This window comes from Coccidioides immitis (assembly GCF_000149335.2).
Source record: "Coccidioides immitis RS genomic scaffold supercont3.1, whole genome shotgun sequence".
NCBI lineage: Eukaryota > Fungi > Ascomycota > Eurotiomycetes > Onygenales > Onygenaceae > Coccidioides > Coccidioides immitis.
Window position 1 is genome coordinate 4173053 of NW_004504310.1, and position 20248 is coordinate 4193300.

Sequence of the window (20248 nt, forward strand, 5' to 3'; positions counted from 1 at the left end):
ACGCGGCCTTGAATTGCGATAGCCATGGTCAAAAGTGGATGACTGGCAGCATATCGTTTGGACCACTCCAGCTCTAACTGGCGATTCCACCCCCCCCTTTTTCTCTTTTTCTACGGAGTATATCTTTTCTTTTTTTTCTTTTCTTTTCTTTTTCCTTTTCTTTTCCTTTTCTTTTGGCATTGATAGGCGTGACTTCAGATGTGTCTCTGGCTCTCCTAGTTCGCTACGTAGGCTTTCAATAAATCAGATCAACAGCTTCGTTGACCGATTTTCTCAACAAGCGTCTTGGCTTAGTGCTCTTTCGTTCAGCCCTACACCAACTAGCAAACCACAGCATTCCCCTCCCCTCCTTGAACCCCGCTCCAGTTGTCCAAAATTGGAGTCGAAATAACTACTTTCTAGCACTGCGAATCTATTCAATTCAACCAAGCCCGCCCGCCCTTTTTTCTACACAAAAGCCCGCTAAACGACCGCCCTAGACCACCATGGTTGCAGAATATTTGACCATCCGGAATCTCACCCCAAACCCAATTGAACTGAAGCATGTGGAACGCTTCGCGCCCCCGGATGTCCCCAAACCAGACATCAAGAACATCACCAAATCCTTTGCGACATTGATGAACAATATAACAAGATCAGCCAATGAAGTGGACGCGATCGCGCATGGCTCAGAGGCCGTCTCTAAAGAGGATGTCTCCGTTCGCGTAGAGCCTTTCACCGCAGTAAAGACAGAAATTCGCGCCTACAAGAACTCCGACAAAGAACGGTCGAAATTGACCGTCGAAGTGGAAGGGGAGCGTCACCAGGTTCAAACGCCGGTGCCCACTAGCGATTCGGCTACGATGAAAGCACTCAAGGACAACCCGCGCTTTCGACTGACAGCCATCTACATCACTCCTGAGTCGCACCTGACGATATTTTCGTCTGCAAATCTCAATTCATGGATGAAGGAGCTCAAGGACGAGACGCTGCTGTCTGCGCTGTCGATCCCAGGCACGCACAATTCCCCAACCTGCCATGTCGCCCCACCCTCTGTGAGGTGCCAGGCCGTCAGTCCACGAGAGCAGCTGGAAAGCGGCGTCCGATTCTTCGATATCCGCGTTCAGCCTCAATATCCAGACGACCCAAGCAAAGATAACCTTGTTCTTGTGCACAGCGTATTTCCAATCTCTCTCACTGGCAATAAGTATTTCCGCGACCTCGTCAACGAGATCGAAGGGTTTCTCCAACGCAACCCATCAGAAACGCTAATCATGTCCGTCAAACGTGAAGGACCGGGAAAGCACACAGACGCTCAGCTCAGCAAGATTCTACACGACCACTATGCGCGGGATCCACATAAATGGTATACCGAGCCCAAGGTCCCTAGGCTTGAGGTAGCACGAGGCAAAATCGTGTTGATCCGCCGTTTCGGGTTGGATGACAGTCTCAAAAAGCAATGGAATGGACGCGGTTGGGGAATCGATGCCACTGGCTGGGCGGACAACACTCCTCATGCTAACTGTCCTAGCGGCCACGTCTGTATTCAAGACTTTTACGAGGTCCTCGAAACCGAAAACATCGATAAGAAAATCGAGTACGTTACCGCGCAGCTTGCCAGATCCGCCGCCCTGTGCTATCCCCTCGGAGGAGGCGATGACGAAAAGGACCGATCCCCGTTCTATGTGAATTTCCTCAGCGCGAGTAATTTCTGGAAAGTACAGACATGGCCGGAAAAGATCGCTGCGAAATTGAATCCGGCCACGGTGGACTATATATGTCGAAAACACAGTCATGATAAGGACGGAGATTGGTCTACGGGGATATTGGTGTGTGACTGGGTTGGATTGGATGGCGATTGGGATTTGGTGAGGTGCATTGTGGGAATGAATACAAGGCTGATGATGAAACAGAGATAAACGACAGAGTATAAATGTGTTTTTGTTTTTGTTTTGTTTTTATTTTTTACTTTTATTTTATTTTATTTTATTTTTTTTGGGTCTTATTACTTTATTTTCGGGGCTTTCGTGTAAATCTGCTCTCTCCTGGTGGGACAGCGGATTTTATACTTGCTAGAGTTGCGCATTTATTCCCCCAGAGCTCTTGGTATATAGAACTGAATATTCCGGGTTAATATCATATTCATATGGGCTGGCTATTGCAAGAGGGTTTTCCGTTGAATAATTTCTAATAGAGGTTTATTGCATCTTATAGTACATGAATTTAAGCCCTGCTGACAACGTAAAATGAAAAAGGAACAGATGGCACCATCTCCAAAAAACTGAACGAGTATCTATATGTCCAACTCACGTACTCAAATATCCACTCATTCTTTCTTCCCACCGTTTTGTTCTTCTTCCAAAACACTTCTCCGGCTCTCCATCGTAAGATACAGACTCTTTCCAGCGCCTTCCAAAGTATTTGTAAGGTTGGCCCCCATAGACTGCAACAGGTAGACCAGCTGGGCCCTGAGTCCGCCCAATCCACCTTCGATACCTCCGATCCATCTTGTACCCTCGTCATCAAACACCTTTCCTTCCACTCTTGCCCCCAACATGACCAGCTTCTGCAACCCAGATTGCGTAGCAAATTCGTAATAACCCGGATTCGCCCGGCGAGTTGGAGCGGGGAAGGTTGGCGGGCTGGGCGCTAGAATGGACAGGGCGGCCTTAACATGCTCCGGCGAAACATACGGAAACGAAACGACCGCAATCGGACCCGTGAGCAAAGTCGCTAGCTCGTGCTTGCCACGCTTGTCGAGAACAGCCTGATACGCTGTGTATGAAAGGTCGTGGGTTAACCTGGGGTCTTCTCGTGAGAGGATTGGCGCCGTTGGATCGACAGTTGCTGCCGCATCACCGGGACGGAAGAAGTCGACCACTCGCAGAGCAGCTTCGAATATATGTGTCTGGATGGTCTGCATTTTGATCGCGTCTGCCAGCGGTGGCATGTCCGTCCTTCCTTTCGAGATGAGATCTTCGTCGACTTTTCTCAGCGCGTTGGAGAGTTCGCGGCGGATATTTACCCATTCGATGGATTTGAGATTGTTATGCTGAAATAGGAGTATCAAAGGCATTGTTCGCAGGAGAGAGGTGTATTGGCGGTGAAGTTGTGACTTGCGGTATTCTGGTCGGCGATGGGAAAGCGGTTGTGTTTGCTGATATAAAGGGGCGGGATTAGCGGTGGCGGAGGCAGTACTGGCACCTCGAATGTGATTGATAGAAGTGACTGATGACTGTGAGAGAGCCATTGCTGCAATTGCAGCTCCGGACTGTCTTCTGCACTCATGTCGGAGGGAGTTGGAGATCGTCGAGCATGTTGAGAGCCGTAGTCTCGGAGGCATTGAGACAGTTGGTATATGGCAAAGTGGAGATCGGGCTGGATTTAAGCGTTTTTCAGGTGTCAATTAAGCTAGACTTCCATCCACTGGCCAGCAAGAAGGCGGGTTTGAGGGATATATGCCACTTTGACGGCGCTCGAAGCTTGCGCTGCTACATTTCTTCGCAGTTCACTCAGATTTTCGTGATAATTATTACATAAGCAGCCGTCGACGGGATTATATAATATGCCAGGGGGACCTCGTGGGCGGTGAAGATTGTGCCACGCGATGACTCTTCCGCCAGCGTGATCGGAGGGGCTAAAAACGCCCCCGTTGGCGAGCTACCTGGTTCTTCATTGTTCAACCGCTCTGTCCCACAGCAATCTCTCGTTCCTTCACTTGACCCATCTACATTCCATCCACGAATCTGCTACGCCTTTACTTCGATACCGAGCTTACGGAGTTCACAGGAACTCATTTGCACAGCTACAATGGCGGCAGAAAGCCCCACAAGCAAGCCGGAGCCAGTGTCCATTTCACCACTGCTTCAGAGGCTCGCCTACCCCGACACCTCAGAGATCCAGGTATCAGCTGGAGAAATTGCTTCAGCATTTGCATTGATCTTTGAAGACCGTCTCTCAGTTATACAGACAGCTGCCCTACTCACTTTGCTACATTCGACTGGATTGGACAGAGACTCGGATGTAATTGCGCAATGTGCCAATCGTATGCGCGAAGCTGCCGAACAGACCGAGAGGGGGCCATTGAGGAAAGTCCTACGAGAGAGGGGTCGAAAGGAGGGTGCGTATCAAGGTGGATTGGTATGTGACTCATCCGCCGTAAATGTTGCGATTGTGGCTGACCAGGGATCCTTGGATAGTGTGACATTGTCGGTACCGGTGGCGACCAACATTCGACCTTCAATATCTCTACGACCTCGTCCATCATAGCCTCGCCATTGCTTATGATGGCTAAGCATGGCAACCGGGCACAGACTTCTTTCTCCGGTTCGGCCGACGTCTTGAATTCAATCGCACCTAGGCCACCTAAGATATCCGCCGTAAACTCGAGTAATATTGCGCAGGTCCTTGCCGAAACCAACTACGCATTCCTCTTTGCACCCAACTTCCATCCCGGTATGATGTATGCCAACCCGGTCCGACGAGGCCTGGGACTCCGAACGATATTTAATCTAATGGGGCCGCTTGCCAACCCTGTGGAATGGGCCCTGGAAGCTCGGGTAGTAGGTGTCGCTTATCAAAGTTTGGGACCGGTGTTCGCCGATGCGCTTCGAATAAGCGGAGCTAAGAAGGCACTGATAATCTGCGGCGAAGAAGATCTAGACGAAATCAGTTGTGCAGGGAAGACGAACTGCTGGAGGCTTTCCGAATACCCGAACCCTGAATACAAGGGAAGCGAGAGCACCGAAACCGAGGATGACGACGATGACGATGACGATGATCATGATCATGAGGCGCCACCCAGAACTATAGTTAAGCTGGATACGTTCCAAATTCAGCCGTCTGACTTTGGATTGCCAGTCCATCCACTGTCAGATGTGGGCGGTGGCAAGCCGCCACGCGAAAATGCCCTAAAGCTGATGAGCATCTTACGGAACGAACTCCCCCGCGATGATCCAATATTGGACTTTGTTCTCATGAATGTGGCAGCATTGATCGTTACTTCTGGCGTCTGCGAAGCGGACACCAGCAATATGGGGCCCGGAGATGATGGAAACGTCATCAAAGAACGTGGCCCCGGCGGTCTCAGATGGAAAGAAGGCGTGAGACGTGCGCGCTGGGCCATCGAGAGCGGAGAGGCCTTGAAGTGTCTTGAGAAATTTATCGATGTCACGAACAGGCTTTAAGGCGGGGATGCTCAATTTCTGCAATATTAAAAAAAAAAAAAAAAAAGGGTAATAAGCTCCGACATCTTCATTTCCAACTCTCATGCAGAGTACACAGTTAGAAGGATTTTGGGGTTGGGACACATCGTGCCCCCGAGGGTAAAAGCGAAATTGGACATCTCAACATGTATTTGGGTTTTCGGGATTAGAAACATCTAATATTAACACTCCATAGCGCCTTGCAAATGCTCGTTGTAAAAAGGGAAAGGACAAGTTTTATCGACGCAAAAGCAGTTAAGGCCTTCTTAGCGTGTAATCGGGGCATCATCGGGCTTGGAACTGGACCATCCTAAAAAACGAAAAAGAATACATAGATTAGCATGCATCCATCAAGGCGACTTGTGTACCCTAAATCGTTTAAAAAAGAACCCCCGACAACACCACGCCTAAAAGCAAGGAGTCTCGAGTAACCGACCTCTTTGTTCTCTCCTTATATAACACCCGGTGCCCACACTCTTTGCACCGAATCTGATCTCCACGCTTCATTTGCACACGAGCGCTGCAGTCGCCGCAGACATAGATGACGGAGAGGAGCTCGTCGTTCGCATTGGTGGGCGCAGAGCCAGCACCAGCGGAAAACTGGGGCTGCTGGTTGTCGAAGGAAGGGACTTGGTAGGCTTCGCGAGACATGGCTATCAATATGAACTGGAGAGTCTTTCCTGGGACAGCTGGAAATGGGTTTGTTTGTTCTTCTGAAACGACGGCGACGGAGGCAGAGAGGCTGTTCGTGGATGAGTTTTGCGGTTGAGAAACAAGCGGGCGGCGACCGGCGACAGAAACCTTAAAGATGCAACATCACATGACCGTATTACTGACTAATCTGACCTCATCATCCGACCAAACTAATGTTAACTAACTAACTAACTAAATGGTCAACATCGCCAACCAGCATCGCACGTCCATCGTCAACCGTCAATTGCAACCGAACCCGGGTCTCTGAGCCGGTGTGAATGATGTCCAATGCAAACTGGGCATACTGCTTCTTAAATTGCCCCCCCGATTCTCGAGGTGCACTGCGATTCAGTTGCAAATTGGCCCTATTTGGACGATGAAGCCATACTCGGGGACGGACTTCGCCCGTTTGTTCCCCTAGAACTTCGGCTAAACAGCAGTATGGATCGCCTGACTCCAGGTTGTTACTTCTTTTCACCCGGACAGCGAATAATGCTGGCTTCACTGAAGCTCACGGCCTCTGGGCCTTCTCTCAAGCCACGCCCACCGTCTCGTTCCTGCACTGTGGGCCGTAGCTGGTGGTCGGGCTTGCCTTGAGATCTGGGATATAGCCCATAGTTATGCTATATCCGTGGTCGGTAGTCTCTTCTTTGCCCCAGTCTTCTTCGCTTTGAAGACTTTCTTCCGTGCCTCACGTTGTTGGTCGCATCTTCATATCCATTATCGCGACCGCCTTTGGGCTACTAGTCAAGTTCTACAAGAGCTGGCGGCGTTTTGCTTTTGTTCTTGGATTCACCTCGCTGCTGATTACGCTCCCTGTACAAGCTATTGATTACTTTTCAAAGGTGCATAACTCTACTACGCGTTGAATAAAAGTTACTTCATCGTTAGAACCTATTTATCCCAAACGATCATTCAAGTCGTCCTTGATATCTACACCAGGAACTAGACGCACTATGGTTGCGAGACGTCCCCAACATTCCCCTCATACCCCTCGAACGCCCCGAGAGGGTCGCTATTATCGTCGGGACGAGCTGTCGCCACCTGCCCCACGACATGGACATCGCAATCCACCCGATAGATGGGTTCCACAATACCGCCGTACCAACCCCCACGTCATTTATAGGAAGTCAATGGGCCCTAGATCACCGCCAAAATGGAGGCGAAGACCTGATTACTGGCGGCCCAACAACGAACTTTATAGCCCCCCCTCAGTTGATCTTGAACCAACGTTCTCCTCGTTGTCAATTGACGATCGTTGGAGAGGAGAAGATGTTCATCATAGCCCTCAGAAGATATCGAAGGAACTATCTCCTGACGCAAGGGAAAAGGCCTTTGCCGAGATTATAAACGGGGCGTTTGATTCGGAAAGTTTGTACTTGGGCAAGAGTGCACCTCCGAGGCTTGCAAGTCCTTCCGAAACTGAAAGTTCCGGTATTGGAAAGACGGGTCCTATTTATCGGCCATGTGAAGAGAAAATCGAGTCCTTGCCGCGTGAACCATCGCCTGGGCGTCCGAATCATCTATATTCATCATGCGAAAAGCCACTTCAATCACCTTCGATTGACTCGTCGGCATCGACAATAGACGGAACGGTACACCAGCCTGGAGAGATGAAAAGGTTGATGAGGATGATCAGGCTTAATCCTAATCGCTCGAAAGAGATTGCTGACCTCGTGTATGACTTCCTCTACAGGCGCACGAAAGTTTCCCAGGAAGCCAATTTTGAAAAGTGTAATGGTCTCCAGGCTAAACTTCAGCAGCTTAGGGGGTCTTCGCCAATTCTTCCGCAAGTAGCCACACTCTCCGGTGGGGGTGACAGCCCACCCCGCCGTCCCGGTGGCATGTTTCGGGGACATATGATAGATAAACCGGATCCTGATATACAAAGCGGTTTGTCGGCACATGCATCCGAAGCTACAACCAGAGATACCAGTGCTGCCGTGGAAGATGTCGAATGTAAATTGTTTTACCCAAGCCGCGCCAGCTCGTTTGACGAAGCTAACCTTCTCCATCAGTGATCCCACCAACACCACTTCCAGGACCGCATGACTTCGCGCCCAGACATTCTGTTCCCTCGAACCCGACATCCGGGGTGTCGGATCATTCTTCCAACTCAACAATATCTTACACAAGAAGGGATGGTAGCCCTCTGCCCGAACCACTATGCCCTGGAGCGGGTCCTTGCTGCGATCACTGGATTGCTACTTATTATAATACCCTTGCCGCACTCTCGCCAAGCTCGCTATCCCCCGAAGATTGGCGAGCGGTCCGATCCGCTTTGGCTTCATCCCCCGAATCACCTCCGCCATTTGACTTGAACGAAATCAAGGTTTGCTCCAGTAGCAGTGGCTCTCAAGGCAGTGGAGAGGTTGCTGCGTGCTCAGGGTATGAGAATATGACATATTCACACCAAGATGGTCTTCCTTTTCGACCCAAGACTGCCATGGGAGTAAATAATGGGGACCAACAAGAACCTAGTCTTCGCATAGAATCTCTCAATGCTGAAGTATTTAAGCGGCCATCGAAGCGAGGCCTCTCTCGACACAAGGCCATACCGCGGTGTCCTCGTACCCCAGTTTCATCCCCGTGTGAAATATGTGGTCAACATCACAAAGCAGGGTCAAATGGTAATTAAACAATAGCAACAGTAGCTTGTGCCTCCTTAGTTTTCGAGGCGCTAGAAAAGCGGATTACTGGCTAAGGCCCGAAAATTTTCATTTCTGTGTCCATTTCATGGCTGTGCACGAGCAAATGGACTATACACGTCTTTCTCTTATGGAGCAAAAATGAATATTCTTGAATTATATACTTATTGTTTCAGAGGTAAAAGCCTATCGTGACGTTGCATGATTGCGCGACTCTATATTCTATGATGTCGTATTGAAATTCCACACAAGTACATATCCGTGTAGATGCCAGCCAAAAATGCGAAGAATACGCGCCCCCTATTATTTTATCACCAACCTCCCCCAATTTTCCCTGCCAACTCAGCAACACGTGCTGTATCGGCAGCGCCATTTTTACTCTTTCCAACATCGCTCTCCACTTTGCGGAACGTAGTATACACCAATTTCGGCAGGGGAATGCCTGTCATATCGGACCAATACTGGAGAATCGCATGGACAGATTGTGATCGAGACTCGGGTTCAAGAGGGCGGTCAATTTCCATTTCATCACCGAGACTGGTGGAAGGGGAAGAGGGGGGATGAGAATCTGAATCTGCAGAGTAATACACCTCGTCGACGCGGGCCAGCCAGGCTCGCTGTTCTTGAGGCGTGGGCTTGTGCTGAGATGTTTGGGCGGTCGGTGCGGAACCATCGATGCTGCTGGTGGCAATGGTTGCAGTATCCCTTGCATCTTCGACGCGAATTTGGCCTCCGCCGTTGGTGCAGCCGCCGGGACAGGCCATTACTTCGATATATGCGTAATCGCTGACCCCTCCTCCCGCGGCCGTATGTGAAGCGGATATCCCGGTCCTGCGGCTGACTGCTGCCCTTGCGCCGGGTAATCGAGATGTTTTGGCCGGTTTTAGCTTGCGGACGAGGTTCTGGATGTTTCTGAAGCCGTAATACCGGGCTGCCTTTATGATGGGTCGTCCGGTTTCTGCGGAGACGAGGGTGTAGTCGATCACGTCAGCATTGCGGCCACGTTGGGCTTGGATAGTGCTGTTGGGGTGGAGGGCTTGATGGGTTGTTAGGAGGTGATGGAGATAGCCACCTGAAGGACCGGAGGAGACAGATTGGTTGGAGGCGTGATGCTTGGGAAAAAGAAACTGTGCAATTCGGGGATCCGGGAAGGGTGTCGTGAACGAGGATGGGAGAGGTGTTAGAGGTAGGGTTAGGAGAGAGATGTTCCGTGATGAAGCGAGCATCAGGAGCTCTCTTGAGGTTATCACACAGTCGACATCGCGAATGGGCTGATCCATTGCAGGGGAAGCGAAAATGTCGTGGTTGGTTGTTTGCCAGGAGGCATCTGTTAATTCTTGCCGGCTGGCCTCGAGCTTCTTGTCGAAACAAGGCATGATTGCCAGATGCCATATCCTGGAAGGAGGTACATTAAGCCTTTTGCTGAGTATGGTCTTGATGAACGTTCCAGTCAAAGCCTGAGGTGATTTTAAACGGGAGAGGTGCGGGAGGACGTGTGGATGGGTCTTTTCAGCGTAGCAGATCCAGCCCGGGCAGGCGGACGACAGAATCGGTTGACGCGGAATGGGGAACTCTGCAGACTCCGAGGTAGCAGTAGAGTCAAACTTCGCCCGTGACGCGGTGACTTCATCCGTGGTGAGCTCCAGGACAACATCCCGTATCACGTTTGTATCCACAACCCATGTAAAACCACTACCATGTTGTCCACCAGCTCTCAGACCCTGCGGCCCGGAAAGAAACTGTTCAATCATATAACCTGCCTCTTTCTCCGACACTCCATACGTGGCCGCCATGCTCGCGCGCACCTGAGGGCTGACACTCGCCACGAAGATCCGCGCATCTCCTGTGGCGCCATTTTGGACTCCGTTCCGAAAACCGTCTACTCGAAGCTCAGGATATGCATCTAGGGTGTTCAGCACTTCAGCATGAGATTGTAGGGAGATCAGGACAGCCTCCGCAGAAGTTACGCATCCAGAGCAAGCTAGGCAGTCGGTCAAGGATATCTGCGCGGGTGAGGGGTTTTCGGCGGCGACTTTGTCTTCTGTGGTCACTTCGTAGGCAGACTGAGTGCCAAGGGTTAGTTTTTTGGGGCGGTGAAAGGTGATGGGCGACATCTCATGCTTACCTCGTCCCGTTCAGACTTGGCCGGCAGTGTTTCGACCGGCTTTATACATGCTACCCCTGGTGATATGAAGTCATTCAAATCGTCCGCTGAAAGGATCGCACTCATGGTGAAAGAGCGAGCACCGCTCCAAGGGCTAGTAAATCTCAAGAAACAGTAAAGGAAGCTCTTTACTTGGATTCTCACACCTTTTCCCTTTCTAACATCGACGACAGAAATTACCAGCTTTCGCAAAATGGAAGAAGTTCTAAGAAAATCGGACGAGCAGGCGGCGGCGGCGGGACATCGCTGATTATCCAATCAGAGGGGAACAAAAGCAGCAGGTCAACAGAGCAAACGCAGCAAACATTCTTATCAGCAGCCAACCAGCGTGCAAGCGATTCATGTGACAATCCATTCTTATCTTATCTTATCTCATCGCTCGCAAGATGGTTTCTGCCGCCCAATGTACAGTACCTTTCGCACTCCGCATCGACGGCTACATAGCAGCCTTCCGTGTCTAATCGCCTTTCTCAGCACAGTTCAAGAGGCTTATTTTTGAATTCCTAAATAAACCTAAACGGCGTATTCCTTATTCCGTCCGCAGGCGTGCCCTGCGTAGATGTATGGTTGTACAGGGGTACCGGGGTTCTGCGCATCTGTTTCGCATAGAGTTTAGGAGCAGCCATTAGTCAGCCGGGGCTTAGCTCCTTGGCGCCTTTAAGCCCGTGGCTGCCTATGCGGCTCAAAACGACGACGTGTGGCTTAGCAGCAGTCTGTCCGACTATTTAGTTCGCAACGCAATGTCTCGTTGGCGAAGAAGCCGCACGGTTGAGCCGAGCACCACGTTTTTTCCCTCTATCTCCATACCATGACGTCGGATCGTTCTGGCCGGAGAATGGTCCAGACTGTCTTAAACTTTGGACAGGACCAAAAGCAAGCAGCCGTTACGTATCCGTCAATTCGAAAGCCGGATCGCGATGAGATGGCAGCTCTCGAGTCAGACTCGAATCGAATGGAAGACGTTCAACCCACCCAATCTACCGCAATCTCCTGGGAATCCACTCCAGCGCCGACGTCAAGAAGCGGCAGCTTCTCCGGCAATTATATGCCTGCGTCCATACCCCGTCACCAGACCCTCATTCACGTCGCACGTGAAACCACCGCCCTTCTGCCCAATATCCTCTCCGCCGTTCCCCACGCCCCTGCAAAGGGCTATCTCTACACAGACCCTCCTTATCTCGACCAAAAATACTCCCCGCGCTTCCCCCGCACCCCAATCCGCATCCTCAACTCCGACACCCTCGACACAGCGATCGGTCTAGCCCAATGCGCCAAGTACGTCACCGTCCGCGACAAGAGACCCGTCTGCGTTCTCAACATGGCCAATGCCTATAACGCTGGCGGAGGTTGGAAGCGCGGCGCTCTCGCACAAGAAGAAGCCATCTGCTACCGAAGCAGCCTCAGCTTCACGCTCAAACTGCGCTATTATCCTATTCCGGAACTGAGCGCCATATACTCCCCCACCGTGTTGGTGATACGCAAGAGTTTGGAGGACGGCCACGAGCTGCTGCCGCTCGATATGCCAGCGAATTTACCCATTGTGAGCGCGATTAGCGTTGCCGCGCTGTGTGCGCCGAAGGTGACAATGGGACCTGCACCACCGGGTTCGAAGGAGTCACAGAGACAAAAGTATCGGAGCCCGAAGGACAGAGAACTTACTAAAGAGAAAATGAGGGTCGTTTTGAGGACTGCGGCAGTGAATGGGCACCGGAGACTGGTGTTGGGTGCTCTGGGTTGCGGAGCGTTTAAGAATCCGAGAGAAGAAGTGGCTGATTGTTGGGCAGAGGTCTTTGGCGAACAAGAATTCGCTGGGGGGTGGTGGGAGAGCGTGCTCTTTGCCGTTATGGATGATTTGGGCCAAGGGGAAAATGGCGATGGAAATTACGGAGTTTTTTATCGGAGGTTAAATGGAATGATGGTTTGAATAGCACTGAGATACCCGGATATACTGTTCTTTTGACGATGATATGAATTTATTTTCGCTGTTGCTAATCTTCTTCAATCTTGTCGTACGGCAATAATACCTGAGCATTTTGAAAATTTATTTTCCACTGCATGATACCGCGACATGGTTTGTGAAATATTGAACCGGCACCAAACGCCGACCGTCACCTCCAGGAATGAAGCCACTAAACTCCGATTTAGAAGCCAATTATTTTTTGGCAGCTGAGCGCCCTCTTCTCAAGGGTGCCGTTGTAGACGGAGCTTCCTTCGTGGCGTTACCTCTGGTCTTTTTGGCTATTCCCGCTGCATTCTCAGCTGCTTCAGATTTCACGGCTGGAGCCTTGCGCTTTCGGCTTGGAGTTTGCGCTGCCGAGTCGTTCCCTTCGGTGTTCTTCTCTTCCTCGGCCTTGACCGAAGAAGCCTTTGAGATTCGGGTACTCCTTTTGTTTCCATTAGTGGTTGTGGTCTCATCTGTTTCTTTAACAGTAGCTTTTCCACGGCCCTTGGATCGCGACTTCGTGGCAGATCCATCGTCGACATCCTCTTTGGCGTTTCCCCCTTTGTCGTTTGTGGCGGTAGGATGCGTCTTTTTCTGAACTGCTGGCACTATGGCGCTAGTCCTGCCTCCAACCGTGATAAAAGTTACGGGATCACCGTTTAGCATCTTTGACGGCTCTTTCTTGCCTTTGTTCCATCGATGGTGCATCAGCCAATCTGCAGGAAAGCGAGCGGAATCACCAAGGAGATCGACCGATGTAGCGCACACATAATGAATTGCAGAGTTTAGCTCCCGAATTTGTGAATCGTCCAGGGTATTGCTCGTTTGCTCGGGATGAATTTGTGAGTGATAAAGAACCTCGTCACTGATATATTTGTTAGCCTTCATGCCATTTTCAATCACAAATTCGATAAGAAATTGAATTTATACACATACGCCATCCAGTTGCCCAGCCCACTTATTATAGACTGATCCAGGAGAAGGGCCTTGATAGGGACTTTCTTCTTAGACACTATGCTCTTGAGCCACGATTCTGTGACAATTCCCTTGTCTATAACAGGATCGGGACCGTTCTCCTTGAGTGGCGTGTGAGACCTGATTTCTTCTCCAGGGCAGTCAACCAACCGGACACGGCCGAGTCTCCTAGCATCCACAAAGGCAGCTTCAGTCTTCTTGTCATCGTCCATCACCAGCTGGAATTTCCAGAACTTCGGTGGCCACGGTCCATCATCCTCTTCCTCCTTGGCGCGATAATGGCAGCCGTTTACGCCTTTGATATTGAGCCAACCGGTCATACCAAAATGCATGACCGGATGCGGGGGTTTAGACATGATCATCCAGAAGTATTTGCCTTGTTGCCCAGCTCCAATAATCTTGTTCCCTTGCATAGTCTTTTGGAATTCCTGGGCAGACGTGCCTACTTTGCCGAATATGAGATCGTCGTGGTTTGCCACGGCACTGGAGACCGTTTTTCCCACCAGTTCTTTCCGGATGAAATGAACAATCCGGGCAACTTCGGCTAGCTCAGGCATGATAAATATAACCCAAGATCGCTAACCGTTTGACGTATTCGTGTCCTTTCGAAGGAGTAGCCTCAGTGGGGCTCCAAAGGCAGAGGATATTATTTAAGGGGAGAAAGTACAGGAACAATGCACTGAATCAACAAAGGAGAAACGGTTTAATGTCAAGTGTGTAGGCTGAGTTGAGGGCAATGAAGACCAGGCAGGACAGCGTGAGACAAAAATCAGGCAAAACCAAGCAAAGGTAAGCGAGACAACTATGCTAGATAAATGATAATCAATGAAAGTAAGTAAAATCAGAATGAGGCCGTGGAGCTGAACAGATGCCTTTGGCACAGCAGCTTGAGCTCTCCACAATGTTCAGATTGATTATGTAGTAGTATAGTAGTGATAAAAACTCGCAGAACCAAAAAAAATATCTCTAAAAACACCACAATCGTGTAAGATTGAGGATTTAAAATGCAAACAAGAAAGGATTCCCCTATTTAAAGAAGGGTATGCGGGTGCAAAGGGAAAGACACGATGCCCTGATGTCTGGCGTTTCCTCAGCAGTTCGGTGATCTGGAGAGAAAACGCTCGGCGCCAAGACTTGGGTGGTGGACTTAGTCAGCATAAAATACCAAGGTCGTATTTCCCCCTATGGCAAAACGATAAGATGGATACTTTCAAGGCAACGAACGAGAGTGCAGTTCTCAAGGGGGATAGGAACGGGAAGGGGGGTAGTGGAGTTCCTCAAAAGATATTGCAACTCAATATCCAGGTGGGTGCTGGATGAGAAGCATTGAGTGTGGTGCCCGTAAGGTAAGCCTCTGCAACGTATTTCTCTTAGGTCTCATACTCATCATTTGGTCCGCTACTCGACATCAAGCCCGATACGATCCCCCAATATCATGCGAAGTACTCAAGGATCGAGGGCGCGCATCGTTTAAAAGGCCATGCCTTTGTTGGCTGCCTTCTTGCCAGGACAAGTAGCCAACCATTTCAATGTTATCGAAGGTCGCAGTCCTCCTCCGCGAAACCAATGGAACTTTCATAACTCGGAACTTGTTGATGGGCATTTGTGCTCCGAGAGGCTAGATACGTTTCTGCCAGACTCCCAGAGTAGGGCCGTAGGTTCTCACTTGATCGGGTGGAAGTGCCTTCCAGAAGCATTGTTTGTAATTCGACTCCCGGCCTGCAATAGATATGCGCTCTCGTAGCACCACGGACTGTTAAGCAGCCAGCGCATTTTTTTTGCGACATTAGCGAAGCAATCTCAGCACTGTTGACATGCGTGAAATGCGTGAAAATCGTTGGAGAAGCTTTCCTGGCCCCCCGCTGCACTCTAGAAACGCATCCACATGTGTATATCACGTGACAGGGTCAACGCAAGTTTGGGAGTTGGGTAGTTGATGATGAAGGGAATGCTGTCTGTGTGGATTGAAAGGTCAAAAGCGGCTAGGGAATCTTTCTGCTGCATCGTGATTTTCCGTCATCATCTTGCTTCGGTGTGGGTGGTCCTCACTTTGGAACCGCAGACGCGATCCATCCATGAGATGCGCCCCCACGTGATCGGGATGCTTTCTTCGAAGTTCCGTAGGATGACGAACGGGGCGGCGACCATGAAGTCTTCCGTTGCAGGTATCCTAGATCATATTCTACATACTTTTTACCTATAGCCAAACGCAGGCATTGACCTAGATTTCAAAGTTATTTCTATAATTGAAGCCTTCGGCCACAACCGTTCCGAAAACTGGATTTGTTTTGGGCAAAGCGATCGCAACCAGCCACTGAGCCGGTTCGTTCACAGAAAACGATGTCACGGCCATCGACAACGAGGCCAACACTGACACCTCAATTCTGCTTTAACCAGCGTGCGTTAAGAGGTGGGTGATTGTCCCCGAGGAACCTGTCGATGTACTGTACCACCCGCTTTCCAATGCGAGACCGCAGTTGGGCTAACGAGATTGCCTCAACGTACCTTTTTCAGACTTCCTCCGAATTTCACGATCAACAATTGACGACTCCATTACCCAAAACCTGAATGCTCTCGTAACACCGGCGCGCAAAGGGTTTGACCCGGCTTCCACTACCGCCCGACAGACGGATTTCGCCAACAAGACCCAGATCGACCCGGAGAACTGCGAGATATTCAAAAACAAAGTACTGTTTCCCTCTTGGCAAGTACGTTCAGACGTGTTGAATTATTGCGCCGGTGTTGCTACCAGCCCAGACCCCGAAGATCCCGACCTTGTGCTACGACAGGTTGAGTCAGCTAAAGATAGAGAAAGACTCGTGGATGAGCGGCTGGATCCGTATTCGGCGAGATTCTTCCCCAGAGAGGCGCGGACAGAGTCGTTGGCCATGCTAATACGAAATGAGCGAGGAGTGGAGACCATCATACGTTCTCGGACCTGGGGAATGGTTACTGAACGATGTGGCAATTCCTTTGAAGGGTGGGAAGATGCACTAAATCGATGGCGAGAACAACAGGATCAGGGCAAATGAGCCTAATCTAATAGGGTAATGCTGCTGGGGGGGGGTGCTGGGGGCATGAGTATCTCTGGATGGGTCGATTTTGAGCGGGGAAATCATTGCAGATGTGCCCCTCCTCCAGTGCACTTGGTCTCCTCTCCGTCCATCAAAATGATTTCTGCATGATGTGTTTCCTGCTGTGGGGTATGCGAGAATCCGCAGGTCATGCACTCCATTTTGTACGCCCTCAAGGCTTGCAGCTCTCCCATAACGGGAGCAGGAGCAGATCCCGAAATTCCCATGACTGTAAGATAAGAGCACTGTATATACTTTGTTTCCATCTCACTGAAAAGCATGCAATCAAGATATAAGTAATTGACTCTCTACAATCATGAAAGGGTATATCTTAAGTCTACTCTGTATGTATGTGCTCTGTGCTCTGTACTCCGTAATCTTTTTTTAGTTTCTGCAGATTACATAGCTGTCCACGACGAGAGGGCGGATAAACTATTTTGCGACTCTAAGTGGGCAACCACCTGAAATCACCGCACGGCGCAGTGCAAGTCGAAAGAGAACCACCAGGAAATCCAAGGGTGCCAATCAGTGTCGGATTTTAGTAAACTGATAGTTGTGAAGTGTATTTTTTTGCCTGTCTATTGGCCCCATTACAACAGTTTCATATTTCCCCCCTTCATCAAGGTGCTGAAAGCCCTCTCCTCCGTTGTGCACCTCCGGCCAAAATTTCCCTCCACCACACCAGGCGACAGCCTCCAGCACAATGCCTCAGCCATTGAGTTCAAAAGATGGCTCATTATTCCGCCAGGTAGTGCGGCATTGTGAAAATAAACAATATAAGAAAGGTGCGATTCCCTGGTGAGGAGGAAAATACCAGACATGATCCGGACAGAGCCATTACTAACAACGCCGAGCAGGGCTCAAGACTGCCGAACAGATCCTCCGCAAGAACCCCAACCATGGAGACACACAAGCAATGAAAGCGCTGATGATCAGCTATCAAGGCCAACAAGAAGAAGCATTTGCGTTGGCCAAAACAGCTCTAAAGAACGACATGAAGTCCCATATCTGTTGGCATGTCTACGGCCTGCTCTATCGCGCCGAGAAAAACTACGATGAAGCGATTAAAGCGTACCGATATGCCCTGAAACTCGAGCCGGAGTCCCAGCCGATCCAGAGAGATTTGGCATTTCTTCAAACGCAAATTAGAGACTTTCAGGGATATATACAAAGCCGGACAGCAATGCTGCAGCAGAAGCCCGGCTTTCGCCAGAACTGGACTGCGCTCGCAATCGCGTACCATCTTTCAGGCAATTTAAGCGAGGCAGAAAATGTTTTGACAACTTATGAGGAGACTCTGAAGACCCCACCACCGAGAACTGATATGGAACACTCAGAAGCTATACTGTATAAGAACTCCATAATCGCGGAATCCGGAAATATTCAAAAGGCCCTTGAACACCTCGATGCAGTCGGTAATCAATGCTTTGACGTGTTAGCCGTTATGGAGATGCGGGCGGATTACCTTTTAAAGCTGGGCAGAAACGACGAGGCTGTGGCTGCATATGAGGCATTGTTGGAACGGAACCCTGAAGATTCGCACTATTATGATGCTTTACTGAAAGCAAAGGCTATTGATGAGAAGGATCACGCATCTTTAAAAGCCGTTTATGATTACTGGGTGGAGAAATATCCGCGAAGTGACGCACCACGTCGCATACCGCTGGAATTTCTTGAAGGGGATGATTTTCGCCAAGCTGGAGACGCGTACCTTCAACGCATGTTGAGAAAAGCTATACCTTCGACTTTTGCTAACATTAAGTCCTTATACACCAATTCATGGAAACGCGACACCGTCCAGGAGCTTGTGGAAGGATATGCAGCGGGAAATTTCAGCAGTCAAGTTAATGGCTCTACAGAGCAGAACAATGGGGATAACTCTACCTTTGAATGTTCGGTATATTATTTCCTCGCCCAGCACTACAATTACCACCTTAGTCGTGATCTAGAAAAGGCCATGTCGTATATTGACAGAGCCATCAAACTATCTCCAACCTCCGTTGACTATCACATGACCAAGGCGAGAATATGGAAGCACTATGGCAACCTTCCAAAAGCTTCAGAGGTTATGGATATGGCACGGTCGCTAGATGAAAAGGATCGGTACATCAACAGCAAGGCAGCCAAGTACCAACTTCGAAACGATGAAAATGAGAAGGCAATCGATACTATGAGCAAATTTACACGCAACGAAACTGCTGGTCCACTTGGTGACCTTCTTGAGATGCAGTGCGTTTGGTATTTGACTGAGGATGCTGAGTCATACCTACGCCAGAGGAAGATAGGACTTGCACTGAAAAGATTCCATTCCGTTTACAATATTTTCGACATTTGGCAAGAAGATCAATTTGACTTCCATGGGTTTTCTTTACGAAAAGGTATGATCAGAGCGTACGTTGATATGGTTCGATGGGAGGACCAATTACGATCACACCCATATTACACGCGCGCAGCCCTCGGCGCCATAAAGGCTTACATTTTGTTGCATGATGAACCGGACCTTGCGCATGGACCGATTCCAGTGGGGACAAACGGTCTTGATGGACATGCAGACAGTTCAGAGAGGAAAAAGGCTCTAAAGAAAGCCAAGAAGGAACAGCAAAAGCTGGAAAAGGTCGAGGCTGAAAAGACGAAGGCCAGGAAGGCCGCCACGACAGGCGGCGGTGGAGATGCCAGGAAGGATGACACGGATCCACTGGGCCTCAATCTTGCACGCACATCCGATCCAATGAAGGATGCATTGAAGTTTTTGGACCCATTGTTGGAGATGTCGCCCAAAAATATCGAAGTGCAAACCGCGGGATATGAAGTTTACATTCGAAGAAGTATGCATCCGAGCCTCGTCATTGTCATTTGAATACGACTAACTTGGATTCTTGCAGAGAAATACCTCCTGGCTCTCAAATGTCTGCTTGCTGCCCAGGCCATTAATCCCTCCGATCCTACATTGCACGTCCAGCTTGCTCGATTCCGCAAGACTCTCAACGAGCTCTCAGAACCTCTCCCGGCCGAAGTTCAAGAAATCGTGACATCAGAGTTCGAGACTCTCCTCCCGAAGTCCCAGGATCTTGCAGCATGGAACGATAGCTACCTCACCGAAAACAGCTCCAGCGTCCCCCACATACATGCCGCGCTCACTGTCAGACGGATCATAGCCCCAGAGCAAAAGGCCCAGACGGAAAAGGACTTAGCATCCTCGATTGACCTAGAAACTGCATCCATAGAATCAGCACTAGCCGGTCTCCATCTCCTGGATGACTGGCGCAGCGGGCCCGAGGCGAAGACTTCGTACATAGGACAGGCAAACACCAGATGGAAAGAAGCTTCAGTCTTCCAGCATCAATAGGAGCGTTGATTGTAGACTACCTTTTTGCTTTTCAAATAGCGTTTCTGAAGCCCCATTAGCAGGCTCTTTGCAAAAGAACTTAAGAAAAATGAAAATCAAGATTCAAGTGCCCTTTGTCCCAGTTCATGCTTCCTTTACTTCCGCTTCTTCATCTTTCCGTCCAATCACATGGTGCTGACATAAGAAACCCATATGTTGGCCCGGCAACCGAAAGCCCGCCAGC

The 20248-nt window shown here is 49.9% G+C and overlaps 11 protein-coding genes across 11 annotated transcripts; 7 read left to right on the forward strand and 4 right to left on the reverse strand.

Moving 5' to 3' along the window:
- Window positions 1-371: 371 nt before the first annotated feature.
- Window positions 372-2134, forward strand: CIMG_01631 (phosphatidylinositol phospholipase C). Its single transcript, XM_001247859.2, has one exon. The coding sequence runs from the start codon at window positions 486-488 to the stop codon at window positions 1896-1898; it is 1413 nt and encodes a 470-aa protein (XP_001247860.1). The 5' UTR covers window positions 372-485; the 3' UTR covers window positions 1899-2134.
- A 14-nt stretch (window positions 2135-2148) lies between these two features.
- On the reverse strand, window positions 2149-3453 carry CIMG_01630 (uncharacterized protein). Its single transcript, XM_001247858.2, has one exon. It carries the CDS (start codon window positions 3320-3322, stop codon window positions 2306-2308), a length of 1017 nt encoding a protein of 338 aa, XP_001247859.2. The 5' UTR covers window positions 3323-3453; the 3' UTR covers window positions 2149-2305.
- A 219-nt stretch (window positions 3454-3672) lies between these two features.
- CIMG_01629 (anthranilate phosphoribosyltransferase) lies at window positions 3673-5537 on the forward strand. The gene is made up of 2 exons (XM_001247857.2): window positions 3673-4119; window positions 4179-5537. The coding sequence occupies exons 1-2, from the start codon at window positions 3790-3792 to the stop codon at window positions 5163-5165; spliced, it is 1317 nt and encodes a 438-aa protein (XP_001247858.2). The 5' UTR covers window positions 3673-3789; the 3' UTR covers window positions 5166-5537.
- On the reverse strand, window positions 5215-6597 carry CIMG_10783 (metallothionein-I transcription activator; the record flags this gene model as incomplete). The annotated part of the gene is made up of 4 exons (XM_012358896.1): window positions 5215-5493; window positions 5620-5984; window positions 6070-6346; window positions 6572-6597. 4 exons carry the CDS (start codon window positions 6595-6597, stop codon window positions 5469-5471), a joined length of 693 nt encoding a protein of 230 aa, XP_012214319.1. The 3' UTR covers window positions 5215-5468.
- A 235-nt stretch (window positions 6598-6832) lies between these two features.
- On the forward strand, window positions 6833-8702 carry CIMG_01628 (uncharacterized protein; the record flags this gene model as incomplete). Its single annotated transcript, XM_001247856.2, has 2 exons — window positions 6833-7835; window positions 7895-8702. The coding sequence occupies 2 exons, from the start codon at window positions 6833-6835 to the stop codon at window positions 8512-8514; spliced, it is 1623 nt and encodes a 540-aa protein (XP_001247857.2). The 3' UTR covers window positions 8515-8702.
- Window positions 8703-8835: 133 nt separating this feature from the next.
- On the reverse strand, window positions 8836-10853 carry CIMG_01627 (cytosolic Fe-S cluster assembly factor NAR1; the record flags this gene model as incomplete). Its single annotated transcript, XM_001247855.2, has 2 exons — window positions 10650-10853; window positions 8836-10587 (listed from the first exon to the last, which is right to left on the reverse strand). The coding sequence occupies exons 1-2, from the start codon at window positions 10752-10754 to the stop codon at window positions 8836-8838; spliced, it is 1857 nt and encodes a 618-aa protein (XP_001247856.1). The 5' UTR covers window positions 10755-10853.
- A 643-nt stretch (window positions 10854-11496) lies between these two features.
- CIMG_01626 (TIGR02452 family protein) lies at window positions 11497-12612 on the forward strand (the record flags this gene model as incomplete). Its single annotated transcript, XM_001247854.2, has 1 exon — window positions 11497-12612. One exon carries the CDS (start codon window positions 11497-11499, stop codon window positions 12610-12612), a length of 1116 nt encoding a protein of 371 aa, XP_001247855.2.
- Window positions 12613-12639: 27 nt separating this feature from the next.
- CIMG_01625 (formamidopyrimidine-DNA glycosylase) lies at window positions 12640-14624 on the reverse strand. The gene is made up of 2 exons (XM_001247853.2): window positions 13567-14624; window positions 12640-13495 (listed from the first exon to the last, which is right to left on the reverse strand). Exons 1-2 carry the CDS (start codon window positions 14160-14162, stop codon window positions 12841-12843), a joined length of 1251 nt encoding a protein of 416 aa, XP_001247854.1. The 5' UTR covers window positions 14163-14624; the 3' UTR covers window positions 12640-12840.
- CIMG_01624 (uncharacterized protein) lies at window positions 14431-15186 on the forward strand (the record flags this gene model as incomplete). The annotated part of the gene is made up of 3 exons (XM_001247852.2): window positions 14431-14436; window positions 14596-14910; window positions 14980-15186. The coding sequence occupies 3 exons, from the start codon at window positions 14431-14433 to the stop codon at window positions 15184-15186; spliced, it is 528 nt and encodes a 175-aa protein (XP_001247853.2).
- Window positions 15187-15831: 645 nt separating this feature from the next.
- Window positions 15832-16990, forward strand: CIMG_01623 (caffeine-induced death protein Cid2). Its single transcript, XM_001247851.2, has 2 exons — window positions 15832-16015; window positions 16120-16990. The coding sequence occupies exons 1-2, from the start codon at window positions 15946-15948 to the stop codon at window positions 16635-16637; spliced, it is 588 nt and encodes a 195-aa protein (XP_001247852.2). The 5' UTR covers window positions 15832-15945; the 3' UTR covers window positions 16638-16990.
- Window positions 16991-17202: 212 nt separating this feature from the next.
- On the forward strand, window positions 17203-20088 carry CIMG_01622 (N-terminal acetyltransferase catalytic subunit). Its single transcript, XM_001247850.2, has 3 exons — window positions 17203-17464; window positions 17537-19504; window positions 19562-20088. The coding sequence occupies exons 1-3, from the start codon at window positions 17383-17385 to the stop codon at window positions 20023-20025; spliced, it is 2514 nt and encodes an 837-aa protein (XP_001247851.1). The 5' UTR covers window positions 17203-17382; the 3' UTR covers window positions 20026-20088.
- The last annotated feature ends 160 nt before the right edge of the window (window positions 20089-20248 follow it).

Coding starts and splice junctions, on each gene's coding strand:
- CIMG_01623 (XM_001247851.2), top strand. CDS start 15,946: ATGTCACGGCCATCGACAACGAGGCCAACACTGACACCTCAATTCTGC. Junction 16,016..16,119: donor TAACCAGCGTGCGTTAAGAG/GTGGGTGATTGT, acceptor TACCTTTTTCAG/ACTTCCTCCGAATTTCACGA.
- CIMG_01625 (XM_001247853.2), bottom strand. CDS start 14,162: ATGCCTGAGCTAGCCGAAGTTGCCCGGATTGTTCATTTCATCCGGAAA. Junction 13,496..13,566: donor GGGCTGGGCAACTGGATGGC/GTATGTGTATAA, acceptor CAAATATATCAG/TGACGAGGTTCTTTATCACT.
- CIMG_01631 (XM_001247859.2), top strand. CDS start 486: ATGGTTGCAGAATATTTGACCATCCGGAATCTCACCCCAAACCCAATT.
- CIMG_01630 (XM_001247858.2), bottom strand. CDS start 3,322: ATGCCTCCGAGACTACGGCTCTCAACATGCTCGACGATCTCCAACTCC.
- CIMG_01629 (XM_001247857.2), top strand. CDS start 3,790: ATGGCGGCAGAAAGCCCCACAAGCAAGCCGGAGCCAGTGTCCATTTCA. Junction 4,120..4,178: donor GTGCGTATCAAGGTGGATTG/GTATGTGACTCA, acceptor ATCCTTGGATAG/TGTGACATTGTCGGTACCGG.
- CIMG_01622 (XM_001247850.2), top strand. CDS start 17,383: ATGCCTCAGCCATTGAGTTCAAAAGATGGCTCATTATTCCGCCAGGTA. Junction 17,465..17,536: donor AAATAAACAATATAAGAAAG/GTGCGATTCCCT, acceptor AACGCCGAGCAG/GGCTCAAGACTGCCGAACAG. Junction 19,505..19,561: donor TGAAGTTTACATTCGAAGAA/GTATGCATCCGA, acceptor GGATTCTTGCAG/AGAAATACCTCCTGGCTCTC.